Consider the following 18660-nt stretch of genomic DNA (forward strand, 5'->3'; position numbering starts at 1 on the left):
TCCCCTCCTACCTAAATAACCGTGCATTGTTATATATTATATATTAATCTTGTTATAGAGCGCACCTGACCGAAAATCATTCTTGGCTTCAAGAGCCCTCTTTGCTGAAACGCTACAGCTGGTGGCACCTTTGTCTTTGAACGAGTCCGTGTATTTTTTTTCTTGATGCGGCAGTTAATCCAATATAAAGCCGAGGCTGTCAAACGCACGGCTCCTTGATGATTCTCTCCCGCAGCAGCTCAGACAGAGCAAGCTAAATTAATAAATGAACGTGCTCCTTAAAATGTTTCTTCTTTTTTCACCCGGCTTTCACAAAAGCTATCCCTAGATTCCGACGATTGTTATCATTGTCATAAATAGTCGGCCGTTTAAATTTACAATCTTTTTTCCCCGCAGTACAATCACTGCAATCAGAGGATTTTAAAATAGTATAATGGCATGCACGTGCTTGTTATGTGTGCGTTTGTTATGTGTACGTTCGGGTGAACGTGCGTACGCACGTGTCTCATTGTGCGCGTCGCTGTGGGGGGAGGGGGCAGTAGTGCAGCGGTCAGCACGCTACGAGCTCAGCGACCCGAGTTCGATTCACGCTCACGGCCACCAACACCGGTGACGATTATCCGAACCGATCATGGGCCTCCCCTAGGTAGACTCGGATTCAAATGAGCACCTGGTGCGATGCGTAAATGTCGCCACGAGGGAGACAAAGGCGGCCCCGGCGTGGTGCTGGCCACCCACCCTCTCGTGCCGGCCTTCAGAGGTGCTGCCCGCTCACAGGATTTGCCCCAACAGCCTGTTAATGTTATAAGGGGGAAGAACGGTCTTTGTCTCTGGGGTGCGGCAGTGTAGTTGCTATCGCACTGCGCTACGCACACGGCCAACATCGGTGGCGAAATATCTGAACCGGTACTGGGCGTCTCCTAGGTCAACTTGGCCTAAAATGAGTACTTAGTGCGGCGTGTAAACATCAGCGGTGGGGAGACAAAGGCGGCCGGGCGCGATGCTGGCCACCCACCCTCGCCTTCATCGGTGCTGGCTTACATCACTATGATCACTTACTCTCCACAGTCTGTTGAAGGCTATATGGGTGATCTTCGTCTGTGCTTGTGTGTATATGTGCGCGTGTGTATGTATTCGTTCGTGTGAGACACACGCGGAAAAAAAACAATTTAGATGGCAGGATTCTTTTAAAGGCAAAACAAATCCAAAAAATATCACGTGCGCGATGTGATTTGGAGACGTTTAATTAGGACCGCGAATCGTGAGGCTCGCATCACGCGAGCTTCACGATTCAGCAAAATCCCGACGGGCACACCACGCAGCGGATTCCTCTTCCCTTGTTAGGGGGGCTGCCGAATATTCGCCGACCCGTTTCGCCTTTCGCGGGGGGTCCCGTGGAAGTCTGTTACGTACAGAGTGGCCCTGAAGTCAGGACGCACGTAATCTTTATCGTAACCCATCGCGTAGGGTGATTTAATCGAGCAAATGTTCAAGCTGACCGCCATTTAACATGCACGCATGATGCATGAATTCTCGTTTGAAAATGTCGGGCCAGTTTTAAGGGTACGGGCGTTATATTTGAACGTTCGTCAATTGTGTTTTACGTCTCAATTCATTCACAGATGTTGGTGGAGTTTTGAAAAAACGACAGTTGTGAGGTGCGCGCGTGTTGAAGTTCTTTCGCACCGTACGTAGCCAACCGTGCTAATCGGAAGTGCGGGGGAAAGGACGACAAACTAAACACAAAAAAAAGTTCTAAAGAAATTAGTTGACAACTCTAGATTTAAAAGTGCGTTGCTCAAGTGGCTTCCTAATGCCCGAACGGGAAGAAGACACATATTTATTAATCCTGAAAATAGATCAAATATTTACTTAAAGAATAACGATTAAGATTTTTTTTTATTACTGCCAGTGTTAAGATAAATAGTAAGAACACTTGCGTGTCGCTGGTAAAAGGGGCCGAAATGAGGCTTCTCCGCAGGGTTGCCGGGCTCACCACTCTCCGTGACCGGGTGAGGAGCTCGGTAAACCGGGAGAGCCTCAGAGTCGAGCCGCTGCTGCTCCTCCGGATCAAGAGGAGCCGGTTAAGGTGGCTCGGGCACCTGGTGAAGGATGCCCGCCCAGTAGACCCCCCCTGGAACTCTACCGGGCAGCAGCAACGTCCCGCTGGGTGAAGACCCCGGGGCCGGCCCAGGACACGCTGCTGGCGGTGGGAATGTGTCGCTCGGCTGGCCTGGGGACGCCTGGGAATTCTCCAGGAAGAGCTAGAATCTGTGTGTAGTGCGTAGTAGTGTATAGTGTAGTGTATAGTAGTGTAGTGTATAGTAGTGTAGCGTATAACAGTGTGGTGTATAACAGTGTAGTGTATAGTAGTGTAGTGTATAGTAGTGTAGTGTATAGTGGTGTGGTGTATAGTGGTGTAGTGTATAGTGGTGTAGTGTATAGTGTAGTTTATAGTAGTGTAGTGTATAGTGGTGTAGTGTATAGTAGTGTAGTGTATAGTGTAGTGTATAGTGGTGTAGTGTATAGTAGTGTAGTGTATAGTGGTGTAGTGTATAGTAGTGTAGTGTATAGTGGTGTAGTGTATAGTAGTGTAGTGTATAGTGTAGTGTATAGTGGTGTAGTGTATAGTGGTGTAGTGTATAGTAGTGTAGTGTATAGTGTGGTGTAGTGTAGTGGTGTAGTGTATAGTAGTGTAGTGTATAGTGGTGTAGTGTATAGTAGTGTAGTGTATAGTGGTGTAGTGTATAGTAGTGTAGTGTATAGTGTAGTGTATAGTAGTGTATAGTGTAGTGTAGTGTATAGTGGTGTAGTGCTGGAGAGGAAGGGGAGGCTCGACCGCCTTACTCAACATGCTATCCCCGCGACCCTCACCAGGACATGCGGATTTAGAAACGAACGAACGAAATTGTGTGTCCTGACTTTTGGGCCACCCTGTATATATTAAACGAAGCGCTGTTGTGAATGGCCGTGTGGCGCAGAGGTCGGACCCCGCTGTGGCGGCACTGCTGAGATACTGGGATGAGTTTCTGCATGTCGGTGATTTTAAACCAGCGACTCAAAGTTGTATCGAGTTGATGATCTCAGCCCAGGTCACCAATGGCTCGACAAATATTTTATCGCGTTAAGTGGTTTTACCACTTAATCCCGTTAGATTCCAACTTTCGAAAGAGAATTCGATCAAATCGGGGTTTGACTTGGCGTGCGACGAACTTTTGCGCACAGCAGAAGCGCACGGCCAGGGGAAAATGCATCGGTCGTTGGAGCGCGGGTGGACCGGGAAGCGTGGTTCGCTCACTGCGCAACTCAACCCCGACAACCTGAGTTCAATTGCCAACCGCGGCTAACGTCATTGGTGAGCGATCTGTGAACCAGTTCTGCCCCAACCAGGACGGAGCGGCATGGCTTGGTACCTCTGTGAGATGTTAACTACCTCGCCTGGTATACAGGAGGTTGTGGGTGTGACCCCGACTCTGATGCCTGCTGTATATTTGGAGTCCGCGTGTTTCTCGTTCCGTGGTCGCGTGGAATTTTCTCCGGGTCCTCCGGGTTTTTTTTCCCCTCCACATTTAGAATCAACGTCGCGCATTTAGATTAATTATTTGTCTGCTATAAATTTCCGCACGACGATAAGCCACTTCGTTGGGCTATCATTTGTGGCCAGGTCGCTTCTGAACAAGAGTTACATTGCTCAGTGGGGCCTTACCTGGTAAAATGTTTTTTTTATAATTTAACTTAGTCAAACACCCATGAAGAGCATGGCATTGTGAGACTATTCAGCGGTGCATTAACACAAGGGCTGTCACCGATTTTGAAGAATATATTTATATACGTATATATATTTTAAAATCAGTTTTACCACTCCTCCGATGAACATGGCTGACTACGTACGGCGCGAACGAAGTTCAAAATACGAACTGCCCATAGACTCAACACATTTGTGAACACTTTCTGGGAGAAAAAAAAACTTCACAAGCTCATCGAATTCCTCCGATATAAAGAAATATTCTGATTCTGATTGTCTACCTCTCCGTCTCCCACTCCCATCTCCACAGGACATCTGTGAACACTTTCTGGGACATCGGTGGAAAAAAAAAACTTCGGAAGCTCATCGGATTCCTCCGGTATAAATACACCCTTCTGATTTATGTCTACCTCCCTCCCCGTCTCTCTCTGTGTGCGTGTCCCTGTCCGCGTGCTCCTTCTGACAGACATCAACATGGCCGGGGAGCCCAAGCCAAACCGCCACAAGCCCGGAGGCGGCAAGAGGGCAGCCGCCGCACTCTACGGGTAAAGCCGCCAGGGCACTGGGCTGACTCCGTTGGAGTGGGGCGAATCGTCCCACGCCTCATCACTGTCATCGCCACCACCAGCATCATCATCAGTGTCACACTGGGGCCGATTAACTTTAGAGCGACGGTGTGGTCCGTCCTCGCCATTTGGAATTCCCACCACAGAATATCCAGCGGAGTTGAATCACCCCGCAGCCGCGGCTGATGCTTGAACGTGCGGACGCTTCCGTTCGTCCGATTCTATTTTTTAATCTAAAATGAAAATGAGCGCTTGGGTTTGGTCACAGCGGTGAGCGCAGCATGGGCCACTCATCTTCTCAGCCTTGCTAAGGCTCGACATATCTAAACATCCACTCTCTCTCCTGTCTGTCTTTTCTTCGCTCCATTCCCTCCCCCTGCGTTTCTATTTGTTCCCAGATACACAACAAATGGGGGCTCCAGGAGTTCCATCTAAATTCTTGCGATTGCGTCGAACCCCCGTTAGCCTTGTTTAGTTATTTCTGAGTGTTGTTGAAGACGCGAAATGCAATGCTTTAAAGGAACTTATTTTTCTTTAAAAAAAACACATCCACAATTGATCCGTTTCCGCAAACGAGGGGTCAGGTGGCGCTTTGCGCCGTTTGTGGGGGGTGACGTTGCCGACAAAGAGCGTCCGAGTCGGGTAGGGGGGGGGTGTGGATTCGGCGGTGGTGGCGGTGGTGGTGGGGTGGTGACGGTGGTGGGGGGTGGTGAGAGTGGGGGGATTAAACTAAAAACTATTATTTTTATTTCAACAGGTAAGGCCCACTGCGCTTCGTAACTCTTTTTCAGAAGCGACCTGGCTGTCACACGTGATAGCTCAACTAAGTGGCTCATCATCGTCACCACGTGCAAATGTACAGCAGCCAGATACTCTAAATGCGCGTTGATTCTAAATGCAGAGAGAAAAATCCGCAGAACCCGGAGAAAAAACACCATGCGACCACGGGGGGAGAGAGAGACACGCTAACTTGAAATATACAACAGGCGTCAGGGTAGGTATCGAACCCACGACCCTCCTGTATACCGGGCGAGGTAGTTAACATCTCACGACCGCGGCGCCCTTGTATATAACAAGGGATGCCGGCTGACAAAGCAACGAAGGTGAATTAATTTCTTCCTGAGAAACAGAGCGCGGCCCGTTGCTCTCGCACGCACACTCGCACACACGCGCACACACACACACGCACGCTCGAACACACGCACACACGCACACACACGCTCGCACACACACGCACACACACGCTCGCACACACACGCACACACACACGCACACACACGCGCACACACACGCACACGCGCGCACACACACGCACACACGCACACACACGCTCGCACACACGCACACACACGCTCGCACACACACACACACGCACACACACGCACGCTCGCACACACACGCACACACACGCGCGCACACACACGCGCGCACACACACACTCGCACACACGCTCGCACACGCGCGCACACACACACACGCACGCACACGCGCACACACACGCTCGCACACACGCACACACACGTGCGTGCATCTGTGCTGCATGACCGCTGTGACGCAGATTGATACCTCACTGCCGCTGCCACCGCACCGTCACACGAGCTGGCACGTGACGCCACTCCATGTCGCCACCACCCCTCCGCCCCCCTCGGGCACCTCCGTGTCCTCAGGCCAGACCGGAGCGCCCGTTGTGCTGTCGCGTCACGGACTGGACGGACGTCCGTTGCGCGACTCTCGCTTCGGCGGCGGTGGTTTGAGAGCGGCCCGCAAACGCAGATTGTCGCAGAGCGACTGCTTGGATGGCCTGCCCCAGAGGCCCAAGTGACCTCTCATCCACGCACTCGGGATCCCGGGGTCGTGGCGGCTCACCCTTGAAGGGTGGCGCTGCTCAAGCGAGAGAACGAAGTGTCTCGTACGCACGTTCAACTTCTTGCGCGCCGTGTGTAGCCAATGGTGCTCGTCGGAGGTTGCGGGGGAACTTGACGCCTAGCCGCGCAATCGGCGATGAAGCGAGTGGGGGATGGAGGAGGATGACGCAAAAATTAAAACGCAGCAAACCAACAACGGTGTCCCGAAAGCTTAGTAGCGACCCCCCCCCCCCCCCATCCACTCCGACTCGCAAATAGCAGAGCGGCTCCCTCGAAAATTTAAAAAACAACTCCATCCCCCCCCCCCCCAAAAGGAAAACAACGTGACTCGCAACCCCACACGGAGCGTCACAGGCAAGTAACGAAGCTCTCGCCGTGTCAGCTGCCCGTTAAAACGAAGAGGAAAAACGCCGCTGGGCGTTGCTCGAATATAATGAAAAATCACGACAAGAAGATGAGATGTTAACGTCTCGCGAGCGACACGCGGCGTCCAATGGGGAAAAATCGTGCGGCCACGCCCTGTGATTATTATTAACGGCTGGAGGCCGGATCCGGGCCAGAGCACCCAACGATTTGTGACCCCGTGAGCCATGGGCCACGAAAATCAGCGCCGTAATTTACGTGGGTACAGATAAGCCACCGAGCCATTCCACAAACACCACCACCACCAACCACCACGACCCCTCCACCGAGTGCTTTGTGAATAATACGGGGTGGCTTTATTTTGTTGCCTTTTTAAAAATAGCTGAGCAGACCGGCAACTTACAGCAGGGCCGCATGTGTTAAGGGTAAGAGTTAAGACGTTTTAATTGCGCGATGGATATGTAAAAAAAAACTTAGTGGAGGAAACTCAGTTGATGACCACGGAATTCCCAAGTGTGGAGCAGTGAGTCGGAAAAACATGGAAAGAGAAATGAGGTGGCGTGCAGTTATGGCGAGTTAGTGAGTGAGTGAATAGTGAGTTTGGAGTTGTGGCCTGCAGCGTGGTGAGTGGGTGGGTGGGTGAGTGGGAAAGTGGGTGAGAAGGTGAGTGAGTGTGAGTGGGTTAGCGGGTGAGTAGGTGAGTGAGTGAGTGTGAGTGTGGGGAGCGGTAGTGTAGCGGTTAGCGCGCTGCGCTATGAACCAGGCGACCCGGGTTCGATTCTCACTTACGGCCAACACAAGTGACGATTATCTGAACCGGTCCTGGGCCTCCCCTAGGTCGCCTCAGCCTGAAATGAGTACCTGGTGTGGTGTGTAAACATCGTCACTGGGGAGACAAAGACGGTCGGGCGTGGTGCTGGCCACCCACACCAAGTGTACCGTTCCGGCCTTCATAGGTGCTCGCTAACAGCACTTGCCCCTACAGTCTGTTAAGGCTATACGGTGGATCTTTGTTGTGACCTACAGTGTGGTGGTGGTTGAACACAGAGTGTGGTGGCACTCACTCAAACAGTGAGTGCCTCGCAGACCCAGTCCTCAAGGCGGCTTGAGGAGTCCGCGAGCGATATTCATTGGAACGGTAACAATGGCAGTAGCGATAGAAGAGTGATGAAGAGACGACTGACCTGAACGAGTAAGTGACTGGATGAGGAAGGTGAGCTGGTGAGTGAGCTGGTGAGTGAGCTGGTGAGTGAGCTGGTGAGTGAGCTCGTGAGTCAGCTGAAGATAAGTTTGTAAGTTGTTGGTTGGGTGTATGCATGTTGAACATCTTTCGCACCGTACGTAGCCAGGTGGGTGAGTGAGTGGGATTTTTTTTTAGCAAATTAGTAGTCGCCAGAGCTGCGTGCGGACGCGTGGCGCGCGCGGGGAGCAGCCCCCCACCCTCACTCCCCCCTCACCCCCCCTCACCGTCCCCCTGCACAGCCCCGGGAAGTAATTTGGCGGCGGAGTGAGAGGTTGGCTCTTTGTGAAATAATGAGTTAACCCCGCGTGCGCGCGTGGAGCCTGTGTGTGGCGTCACACACAGGACGACGGGACGCAGAGTCCGACCGAACACTTACCCCCAGCACGTCGCCGTTACATCACCACCACCACCACCACCGCCACCGCCGCTGCCTCCACTGCCTCCACTGCCACGATTGCTCCCGCGAGTCGCCGGTAGCAAACCGCGGAAGTTCCTTAACCTTGAGTGAGCGTGGCAGCTGCTGCAGGATGGGCATTGGTGGTGCCACGGTGGCGAGATGTCAACTACCTCGCCTGGTGTACGGGAGGTCGTGGGTTTGATCCCGACCCTAACGCCTGTATAATTGAGAGTTTGCATGTTCTCCCTGTGGCCGCGAGGATTTTTCTCCCAAGTCCTCCAGGTTGTTTTTTTTTTCCTTCCACGTTTAGAAACACGAGTTTAGAATGTTTGGCTTTTGTGAATTTCCACTTGATGAGCCCACTTCGTTGAGCTATAATATGTGGCCAGGTCGCTTCTGAAAAAGAGCTACACGGCCCAGCGGGGGCCTTACCTGGTAAAATAAAAAAAATATATATTAAGTTTAGTTTAGCAATGGCACACTTTCATTGCTACCGCCACCACTGCCGCTGCTGCAATTCGCCGGTAGAAATCCGCGAAAGTTCCTCGCCTTTTTTTTTAAGTGAGAGGGCCGATGCCGTCAGGAAGGAATTTTGGAACGATGGCCCTGTAGAGAGCGATCGGGCAGAGAGATCGACTTGTAGTTTGATAAATCATTTTCCACCGCGGGCGGGTCATGATCAAACAGGATGTTTTTTTTTGTGTGCAAAAGTTGACAATGGAAGTCTCGTATTGGCGTCAAATTATCCGTTCGTGGATACATTGAATAGCAGACACACCTTACAAAAATAAAGAGTCAAAAATACATGAGCGGTCATTTTGATTCGGCACTCGCCGTATCATGGAGACCGCTGATGCCGCTGCTGTTGCCGATCTATTTAACGATTGAGCGTGTGCGCGTTTGAGACCGGGACTCGGAGAGAAGGAGCTCGCAAGACAGAATTCGCTCCGCCGGTCGTATCATCGTCTTCCTCGGTCGGCGGGGGCGACGGTACTGACGGGGTGCGAGGGGTGGGGCGACTCGAACGCCGATCCACCGCCTCCCCGCCTACCCCGTGATGACGCTGCCGCCGCTGCTGCTGATATGAGGCCGTGTTAATGATGACTGTGATTGATGAGCTATTTTCTGCGACCGTTTCCTCTCTCGGGAAGCGTCACTACGCTCATTAGGGCCATTGACAAAACATCCCCAATGTAGCAGGAACTCTCCTTGCAACAAGTCTTGCGACTCAGCGAGGCTGTCCTCCGTTAATAAGACGGCATTATCACGTTGAACATTCGTCATCATCATCTTCGGCGAACCTCGCGCTTCTGCGATGTTAACGGTCCACTCGGCAAGCTGCACCTGAGCCGATCTCATCCGCCACGTCCCCTCGGCGGCCGCGCCCCCCCCCCCCCCCCCAGCACCACCACCCCCAGCACCACCACAACGCCCAGCAGCACCCCCAGCACCACCACCATCCCCAGCACCACCACCACCCCCCCCCCCCCCAGCACCACCCCCCGCACCACCACCCCCAGCACCACCACCACCACCCCCAGCACCACCACCCCCCAGCACCACCACCCACAGCACCACCACCACCACCACCATCCCCAGCACCACCACCACCCCCAGCACCACCACCACCACCCCCAGCACCACCACCCCCCCCACGACGCGCTCGTCGTTACGCCAGGACGCGAGCCGCGCACAGTCGCTGTTCGCTCGAGTGAAACATTTCTCTTGTGTGCTGGGGGCGGCCCGGCGCCAGCTGTCGAGCGCACCGGGGGTGGTGGTGGTGGTGCTGGGGGTGGTGGTGGTGCTGGGGGTGGTGGTGGTGGTGCTGGGGGTGGTGGTGGTGGTGCTAGGGGTGGTGGTGGTGCTGGGAGGGGTGGTGGTGGTGGTGGTGAAGGTGGTGAGGGTGCTGGGGGGGGTGGTGGTGGTGGGGGTGGTGCTGGGCGTGGTGGTGGTGAAGGTGGTGATGGGGGGGGGGTGTGGGGGGGGTGCAGGGTGAGTTTGGGAAGGAGCAGGGACACACGTGACACACGTGACACACGTGACACACGTGACACACGTGACACACGTGACACACGTGACACACGTGACACACGTGACACACGTGACACACGTGACACACGTGACACACGTGACACACGTATGCAAGCCGTAGAGGGGGGGGGGGGAGGAGGGCGGGAAGCGGAGCACCGGTGTGGGGAGCGATGGTAAATGTTAGGGGCGGGGGGGGGCACGGTAGAATAGAGAGACTGGGGGGGGGCACAGCGGTATAGAGAGACGGGGGGGGGGGGAGGCACGACGGTATGGAGACACTTGGCGGATGAACACGTGGACGATTATCTTCGCAAGCGGCAGATGCGCCGCAGAACGAGCAGCGAACGACACGAACAGACCCCCCCCGCTACTTGTTCACGAGTCGCTTCCGTTTCTCTACGGCGCGCGATATCCAATTGAGGTGCAAACATTCCCCGTGCTGCTGTGCAACAAACACCCTTCAAGCCAGATGCCCCCTCGGGCAGGAGGAGCTCACGAGTGGAGGAGGCCCTTCTGTCACGGCAGTGGCGCTCGCGGGGCAATTTCAGGGCCCTGCGTGCTCACAGTTCACAAGGAGGAACTATAACAAAGACAAAGAACCCCCGTATAGCCTGTAACAGACTGTTGAGGGCAAGTGCTGTTCGCAAGCTCCTATGAAGCCCGGCACGTGCACACGAGGGGGTGGGTGGCCAGCACCACGCCCGGACGCCTTTGTTTCCCTTGTGGCGATGTTTACGCATCGGCGCACCAGGAACTAATTTGAGGCTGATTCGACCTAATGGGAAGCCCAGGACCGGTTCAGATCACTGGTGTTGGCCGTGAGCGGGAATCGAACTCGGGTCGCCAGGTTCGTAGCGCAGCGCGCTAACTGCTACGCTTCAGCACATACACACACACAGAGACACACAGCACACATAGATGTATAGACTTAAACTAAACTATTTTTATTTTACCGGGTCAAGCCCACTGAGCTACGGAGCTCTTATTCAGAAGCGACCCAGGGCCACAATGATAGCTCAACAAAGCGGCTCATCGTCATCATCATCATTATTACAAAGCGGCTCATCGTCATCATCATCATTATTACAAAGCGGCTCATCGTCATCATCATCATTATTACAAAGCGGCTCATCGTCATCATCATCATTATTACAAAGCGGCTCATCGTCATCATCATCATTATTACAAAGCGGCTCATCGTCATCATCATCATTATTACAAAGCGGCTCATCGTCATCATTATCATGATTACAAAGCGGCTCATCGTCGTGTGGAAGGCTATAGCAGCAGACAAACACGCAGAGCGCGTGATGTTGATTCTAAATGTGGAGGGGAAAACCGGAGGACCCGGAGAAATGTTCAAGTGACCACAGAGAGAGAGAGACACAAACTCTAAATATACAGCAGCAGCAGGCGTCAGGGTCGGGATCGAACCCACGACATCCTGCATACCAGGCGAGGTAGTTAACATCTCACCACCGCGGCGCGCCTATATAACGAAGTGATAGAGAGCGAGAACGCGAGCCACTTAATTCAGTTCCTGAAGAAGCTCCCAGCGCGTGGAGCGAAACGTCGAACGTCGCGCAGAACAGCGATCCATAGACGCACGGGAGTCCGCCCGTGCACCCGACTTTACACTATTAGAGTTGTTTTTTAATCTCTGGGTTATTTTACTATGTAAAGTCTACAGCAGCAAACCAAGGGACCTTGAAAAACTTAAACATCGTATTGTTGTTACTGCTGTGTCATCATCCTTCCCCAAAGCTGTGTTACAAAGATATGTTTTCAGAGTTTGAACGCAGAATTAGATTAATTATAGTCAATGATGGACCACATGTAGAAGTTTATTTCTAATTTGAGAATATCTCATTAATACCATACACAAAAAAACAATAAACTTAAACTTATGCCTAGTACATGTATTCAAATTAAATTTACGTCAGTATCTCGAATAACAATAAAAACGATTAAATGTTATTTTTGGCATATTTGTTTTCGGACACCCTATATATCATACACGGAGGAGAGCCGCTGTGAATAAGTAATTGTCTCGTGGACTTGACGCATTAAAGTTGACTCAGCCCCTGGTCGTGTTATTTGGGCTGTGTTGGACTGCGCGAAGTTCGACCGAGTAATTGGGACGATATGTGATCCCTCATACGAACTATGTACACGGTGCCCTTAGAATCGAGTCGTGGGCTCACTCTGTGGATTGGCTTGTGTCTAATGGGACAGGCTTGTAATTTTGTTCTCTCTCCCCCCTTCTCCAATACATGATGCCATTAGAATCGAGTCGTGGGCTCACTCTGTGGATTGGCTTGTGTCTAATGGGACAGGCTTGTAATTTTGTTCTCCTTCCCCCCTTCTCCATTTGCAGGAGCAGCTTTGATTTTGACTACGACTACTACCGAGAGGACTTCTACAATCGGTGAGAAACCAACGCGGCCGTGAATGTGCAGACTAGAGGGCAGACCATCCTACGGACGAGCTGACCTGACACTTATCTGACCAAACTCACCTGACCCTGATCCAGAAACTCGCCGCTCACCTGACACGGCTCTTCAGACGCTCACGGCTCAAATCTCCATTCATCCAAGCTCTTGACAAAAGGCCTTGGTTTATGGAACGGAGAGGGTGATTACGGGGGTAGAGTGAGATGAGAGGGGAGAGGTAGGAGAGTGCGTGGAGGGGAGTGAGATGAGAGGGGAGAGGTAGGAGAGTGGGTGGAGAGGAGTAGAGTGAGATGAGAGGGGAGAGGTAGGAGAGTGCGTGGAGGGGAGTAGAGTGAGATGAGAGGGGAGATGTAGGGGAGTGCGTGGAGGGAGTAGAGTGAGATGAGAGGGGAGATGTAGGGGAGTGCGTGGAGGGGAGTAGAGTGAGATGAGAGGGGAGAGGTAGGAGAGTGCGTGGAGGGGAGTGGAGTGAGATGAGAGGGGAGTGGCAGGAGAGTGCGTGGAGAGGAGTAGAGTGAGATGAGATGGGAGAGGGAGGCAGTCGCGTGTCTGTGGAAGACCTTGAAATTGGCCAAACATTCGAATGCGGGACCCTGCTGAATTAGAGCCAACTCCTGGCTAATTGACAGCATGTATGTATTTATGTGCGGCTATCATTACGCTCCATCATCCATGCTAAATATATGTTCTTACATTTGCACTTCGGTGACCCTGTTGTATGTGTGGAGTATTTCCGGCCGGCGATTCTTCCAGATCGCCACGCGTACACAGCCGTCTCATCATCAGCAGCCCCTCCCTCGTTTTCTTTCTCCATAATAAGGATGAAGGCGCAGCCCTGCAATTTCTTGCTGGCAGAAGGGTTTCCATGAGAGGGAGCGATGGAGAGAGGGAGAGAGAGAGCTCTCAGGAGGCAATCTGGGGGGGGGGGGGAGGGGTGCATTTAGCCTCCTCTATGGCAGGAGCATTTGGAGACGCCTGCGTTCCTCGCCGAGGAGATTACTTTAACGGCGAGCAGCAATCTTCCCCGCGAGATGCATCCATCCTGCGGAGTCGCTCGACGATTTTTTTCCCCTCGAGAGCGGTGGCGCAGCTGTTGCGTAACCGCGCTACCAAAACAGGCGCCAGGGTGGCTCGGAGATGTTAACTACCTCGCATGGTATACAGGAGGTCGTGGGTTCGATCTCGACCCTGACGCCTGCTGCTGCTGTATATTTGGAGTTTGCGTGTCTCTTTCTCTCATCATCATCACCGTGGCTAGGAGATGTTAACTACCTCGCCTGGTATACAGGAGGTCGTGGGTTCGATCTCGACCCTGACGCCTGCTGCTGCTGTATATTTGGAGTTTGCGTGTCTCTTTCTCTCATCATCATCACCGTGGCTAGGAGATGTTAACTACCTCGCCTGGTATGCAGGAGGCCGTGGGTTCGATCTCGGCCCTGACGCCTGCTGCTGTTTATTTGGAGTTTGCGTGTCTCTCTCTCCGCGTGGTCGCGTGGATTTTTCTCTGGGTCCTCCAGTTGTTCCCTCCACATTTAGACTCAACGTGAGTTTATACTATTTGGATGCTATACATTCACACGTGATACGCCAATTCGTTGCGCTATCACAAATGATGAGTGGCAGGTGAGCAAGAGTTGCATAGCTCAGTGAGCCTTAGCTGGCAACATAGAAATGGTACAAATGATATTCCCAGCCACGGCTAACTTCAGTGGCGTGTGATGTCTGAAAACAGATCCTGGCCTCTCCCCCCCCCCTCCGCTTCGTCAACCCAACACGGAACAGCGTAGTGAAGTATGGTCAAACGACCACCGTGTCCGACGCGGCGTGGGTAGGCCTTCATCCAGCAGCGGATCGACAGAGGCGCTGTAAGCCATTATTCGCATTACAATGACGGTGTATTTTATAATTACACGTGATAGATTTCCGTGGGGAATAAAAAAAAACGCAGATGGTGAGAAAGTGCAACGGGAAAAAATTAGAATTGCTCAAAGAAGCGTGGAGGCGCAATGCACGCTGGGGGAATGAAACGGAGAGAGAGAGAGGCACGGGGAGAGGAGTGGCGAGAGAACGCATTGGCGTGGCACTCCGGGAGATTGCTAGCGGAGGAGCCGAGATTCAAAATATATCACAGGTGGAGGGGGTGTGTGTATGTCGATGTGAGTCTATGGTTGAACTTTTTTCGCACCGTACGTTGCCGACCGTGCTAGTCGTAGGTGCAGTGTTGAGTCGATTGGTAGTGTTGAGTCTATGGGTAGTGTTGAGTCTATGGGCAGTGTTGAGTCTATGGGCAGTGTTGAGTCAATAAGTAGTGTTAGTCTATGGGCAGAGTTGAGTCTATGGGCAGAGTTGAGTCTATGGGTAGTGTTAGTCTGTGGGCAGAGTTGAGTCTATGGGTAGTGTTAGTCTGTGGGCAGAGTTGAGTATGGGTAGTGTTAATCTATGGGCAGTGTTGAGTCTATGGGCAGAGTTTAGTCTATGGATAGTGTTAATCTTTGGGCATTGCGTATGTATGTTGGACTTATTCGCATCGCTCGCCCTTTGCGGAGAGCGCCGCTGCATGCACCACGAAGGGGGGAAATCGGTCGGCTGACCGATCGGAACGTTTTGTCATTCCTGAGATAATCACGCAATAAATGGTCTCCCCGGTGCATTAGCAGAAATTAAGCAATTATATTAACGCTGGTGCCGGATGAAAATGTTCTGGATGTGTGTGGGTTTTTATTTTATCCCTCTTAAGGCCGTTTCTGAAATTGGCTGATTTTTCACGTGAGCGAGAGCAAATAGGCCGCTATTTCATTTGGGCGCCTGGAAAATACTGACGTTGTTTGTTGTTGTTGTGTTAGCGCGATACATATTTGCTCGTTTGTTTACTAATTCCGGGACAGCCACGCTGAGTCTCAAAGATTATTTTTTTCAGGAGGGTCCCGCTACATTGGGATGTATTGCCAATACCAATTACGTTGTGTGGGTGGGTAGGAGGGGTGTGGGGGGGGGTGTTTTAGCAATAAGAGGAAAGCGGAGACCCCCCATCAGAGCAAACTCATGCGGGACAGCGGGGAAAACCATACAAAAAGGCTCGTCTTTCTCTACTACTTCCTGTCCTCATCCTTAAAACCTTCACCATCCTTCCCCTTCCTAACCTCGTCCCTCCTTTTCCCTATCATCACCCATCCATGCCATCCATTACCCTCCACCCCCCAAGACTCAAACCCCATCGCATTTCCCCATCAGCCAATATTAATGTACAATTGATAATTTTCATGGTGGGGTTTGTGTGTACCAATCACCCTCAGAGCTAATGTCGTCTGGAGTCTTGTACTCCTGGTAGCGTCTCCCTTGGCGAACAGGTCTGATGGGGAGGTTCCAGATAAATAACGGGCCAAAAAAAAATCCCCTCACGAATGGTTAAACAATACAAATATCAGAGAACCTCGCACTGACAAGGGACACCGGGACACACTCCTGGAGTCAGGCCTGGTGGGTGGGTGACCCACGTAACCCGGTCGGGCCCAGGCCCGAAATAGCTACGCGGCACTGTACTGTGGGCCCACCGCCCGCAGGACGAAGTGTGAGGAGCAGGTGCGTTGCCGGTGTGGCAGGGAGCGGGATGGCCTCAGACGGAATGGACCTTGGCGATGGACACTCGCTATTGGGACGTGGAATGTCACGGCTCATGGGGACGAAGAGCCAGAGCTGGTGGAGGAGGTAGAAAGGTACCGACTCGATATAGTCGGTGTCACCTCTACACACAGCATTGGCGCTGGAACCAAACTTCTCGATCGGGGGTGGTCTCTCTCTTATTCCAGAGTAACCCCTGGTGAGAGTGCCCGGGTGGGGTGGAGATACTTGCAAGCCCCCGGCTGGGTGCTGTTCAGTCGGAGTTTGTGCGAGTGGATGAGAGGATCGCCTCAATAAGACTTCGGGTGTCAGTAAGGAAAACTGTTGTCTGAGCTTATGCACCAAACAGCAGTTCGGAGTATTCGGCCTTCTTGGAGACGGTGGGTGCAGTGTCCGACAGAATGCCACCTACCGACTCCACAGTCTTACCAGGCTACTTAAATCTTAATGTGGGAAACGATGGAGTTACCTGGAGTGGCTTGATGGGAAGAATGGACCCCTTCTGGTGAGATGTTTTTGGAATCCTGCGCTAATAAAGGAATGTCCATAACATACACAATGTTTGAACACAAGGATGCTCATCAGTGTACTTGGTACCAGAGAACCTTCGGGCGGAAGGTCAATGATTGACGTTATAGTTCTATCTTCGGGCCTCAGGCCATATGTTCTAGACACTCGGGTGAAGAGAGGGGCAGAGCTGTCAACTGATCATCATGGTGGTAAGTTGGATCTGACGCTTGGGGCACCGACCAGATGGACGTGGAAGGCCCAAACGGAGAGTGCGGGTTTTCTTTGAACATCTGGCAGAAGACCCAGTGTAGAAAGATTTCAACTTCCACCTCCGGGGAAACTTCTCCTGCACGTCAGGGGAGGTCGTGGCCATTGAGTCCGAGTGGACGATGTTCAGGGTTTCGATTGTGGATGCAGCTGCAAAAAGCTGTGGCCTGAAAGCAGTTGGTGCCTGTCATAGCGGCAACCCTAGGACCCACTGGTGAACACATTTTTAAAAAAGGGGACCAGCGGGTGTGCTCCAACTACACAGGAATCACACTCCTCAGTTTCCCAAATAAAGCTTATGCCAGAGTACTGGAGAGGAAGCTCCGCCTGGTAGTTGAGCCTCATATTCAGGAGGAACAATGTTGATTCCATCATGGTCGTGGAACAATGGACCAGCTCTTTTGCCTCTCAGATATTTGACGGGTCATGGGAGTACGCTTCTCCAGTCTCTCTGCATTGTAGACTTGGAAAAAGCATATGACTGTGTTCCCTGCAATGTCTTGTGGGAGGTACTGTAAAAGTATGATGTACAGGTGCCAGTCTTGTGCACTATCCGGTCCCCTTATTCCCGGAGTGAGAGCTATGTTCGTATTCTGGTGTTACATCAAAGTCGTTCACCGTGGGTGTTGGACTCCACCAGGGGTGCGTCTTCTCTCCACTCCACTTTGTGATTTTCATGGAAAGGATATAAAAGTGCACCCGAAGTATGTACAGTATCCAGTACATAGGCATGGAAGTGGCTTCGCTGCTTTTTGCAGACGACGTTGTCCTCTTTGTGAAGTGGCCTGGATGAGGATCAGCACCTCCAAATCTGAGGTCACGGTTCACTCCCGGGAGACGGTGGATCGTTCTCTCCAGGTGAGGGGGGAACAGCGGCCCTTAGTAGAGGAGTCTAAGTACCTCGGGGTCTCTTTCGCGAGTGACGGTCAGTGGGAGTGGGAGATTGGCCGGCGGATCAGTGCGGCATCTGCAGTGTTAAGGGCACTGCGCCGTTCCGTGGTAGTGAAGCGGGAGCTGAGTTCTCAAACAAAGCTCGTGGTTTACAGGTCGACCTACAATCCCACCCTCACCTATGATGGTCGTCTTTGGGAAATGACCGAAAGGATAAGATCGCGGGTACAAAGTGCCGAAATGAGGTTTCTCCGCAGGGTTGCCGGGCTCACCACTCTCCGTGACCGGGTGAGGAGCTCGGTAAACCGAGAGAGCCTCAGAGTCGAGCTTCTGTTGCTCCTCCGGATCGAGAGGGGCCGGTTGAGGTGGCTCGGGCACCTGGTAAAGGATGCCCGCCCAGTAGACCCCCCCTGGAACTCTACCGGGCAGCAGCAACGTCCCACTGGGCGAAGACCCCGGGGCCGGCCCAGGACACGCTGCTGGCGGTGGGAATGTGTCGCTCGGGTGGCCTGGGAATGCCTGGGAATTCTCCAGGAAGAGCTAGAATCTGTGTATAGTAGTGTATAGTAGTGTAGTGTATAGTGTAGTGTAGTGTATAATAGTGTAGTGCTGGAGTCTGTCTCAAGGGAAAGGGAGGTCTGAACCGTCTTACTCAACAGGCTGCCACTGCGACGCTCACCAGGACAAGCGGACGGAATAACGAATGGAGAA

The 18660-nt window shown here is 52.5% G+C and overlaps 1 protein-coding gene across 3 annotated transcripts in view; it reads left to right on the top strand.

Annotated features, from left to right (window-relative positions):
• LOC116952076 (RNA-binding Raly-like protein) overlaps positions 1-18660 on the top strand; it is a 159229-nt gene that overhangs the window by 115379 nt on the left and 25190 nt on the right. For all 3 annotated transcript variants that reach the window (XM_032971110.2, XM_076074067.1, XM_032971111.2), the window contains exons 4-5: positions 4212-4290; positions 12588-12638. In XM_032971110.2, the coding sequence (XP_032827001.2) occupies positions 4212-4290; positions 12588-12638 (130 nt within the window). The remainder of the gene's footprint in view (positions 1-4211; positions 4291-12587; positions 12639-18660) is intronic.

The sequence above is a fragment of the Petromyzon marinus genome, chromosome 45 (genome assembly GCF_048934315.1).
Source record: "Petromyzon marinus isolate PM22_M1 ecotype Great Lakes invasive population chromosome 45, UKy_Petmar_22M1.pri1.0, whole genome shotgun sequence".
Lineage (NCBI taxonomy): Eukaryota > Metazoa > Chordata > Hyperoartia > Petromyzontiformes > Petromyzontidae > Petromyzon > Petromyzon marinus.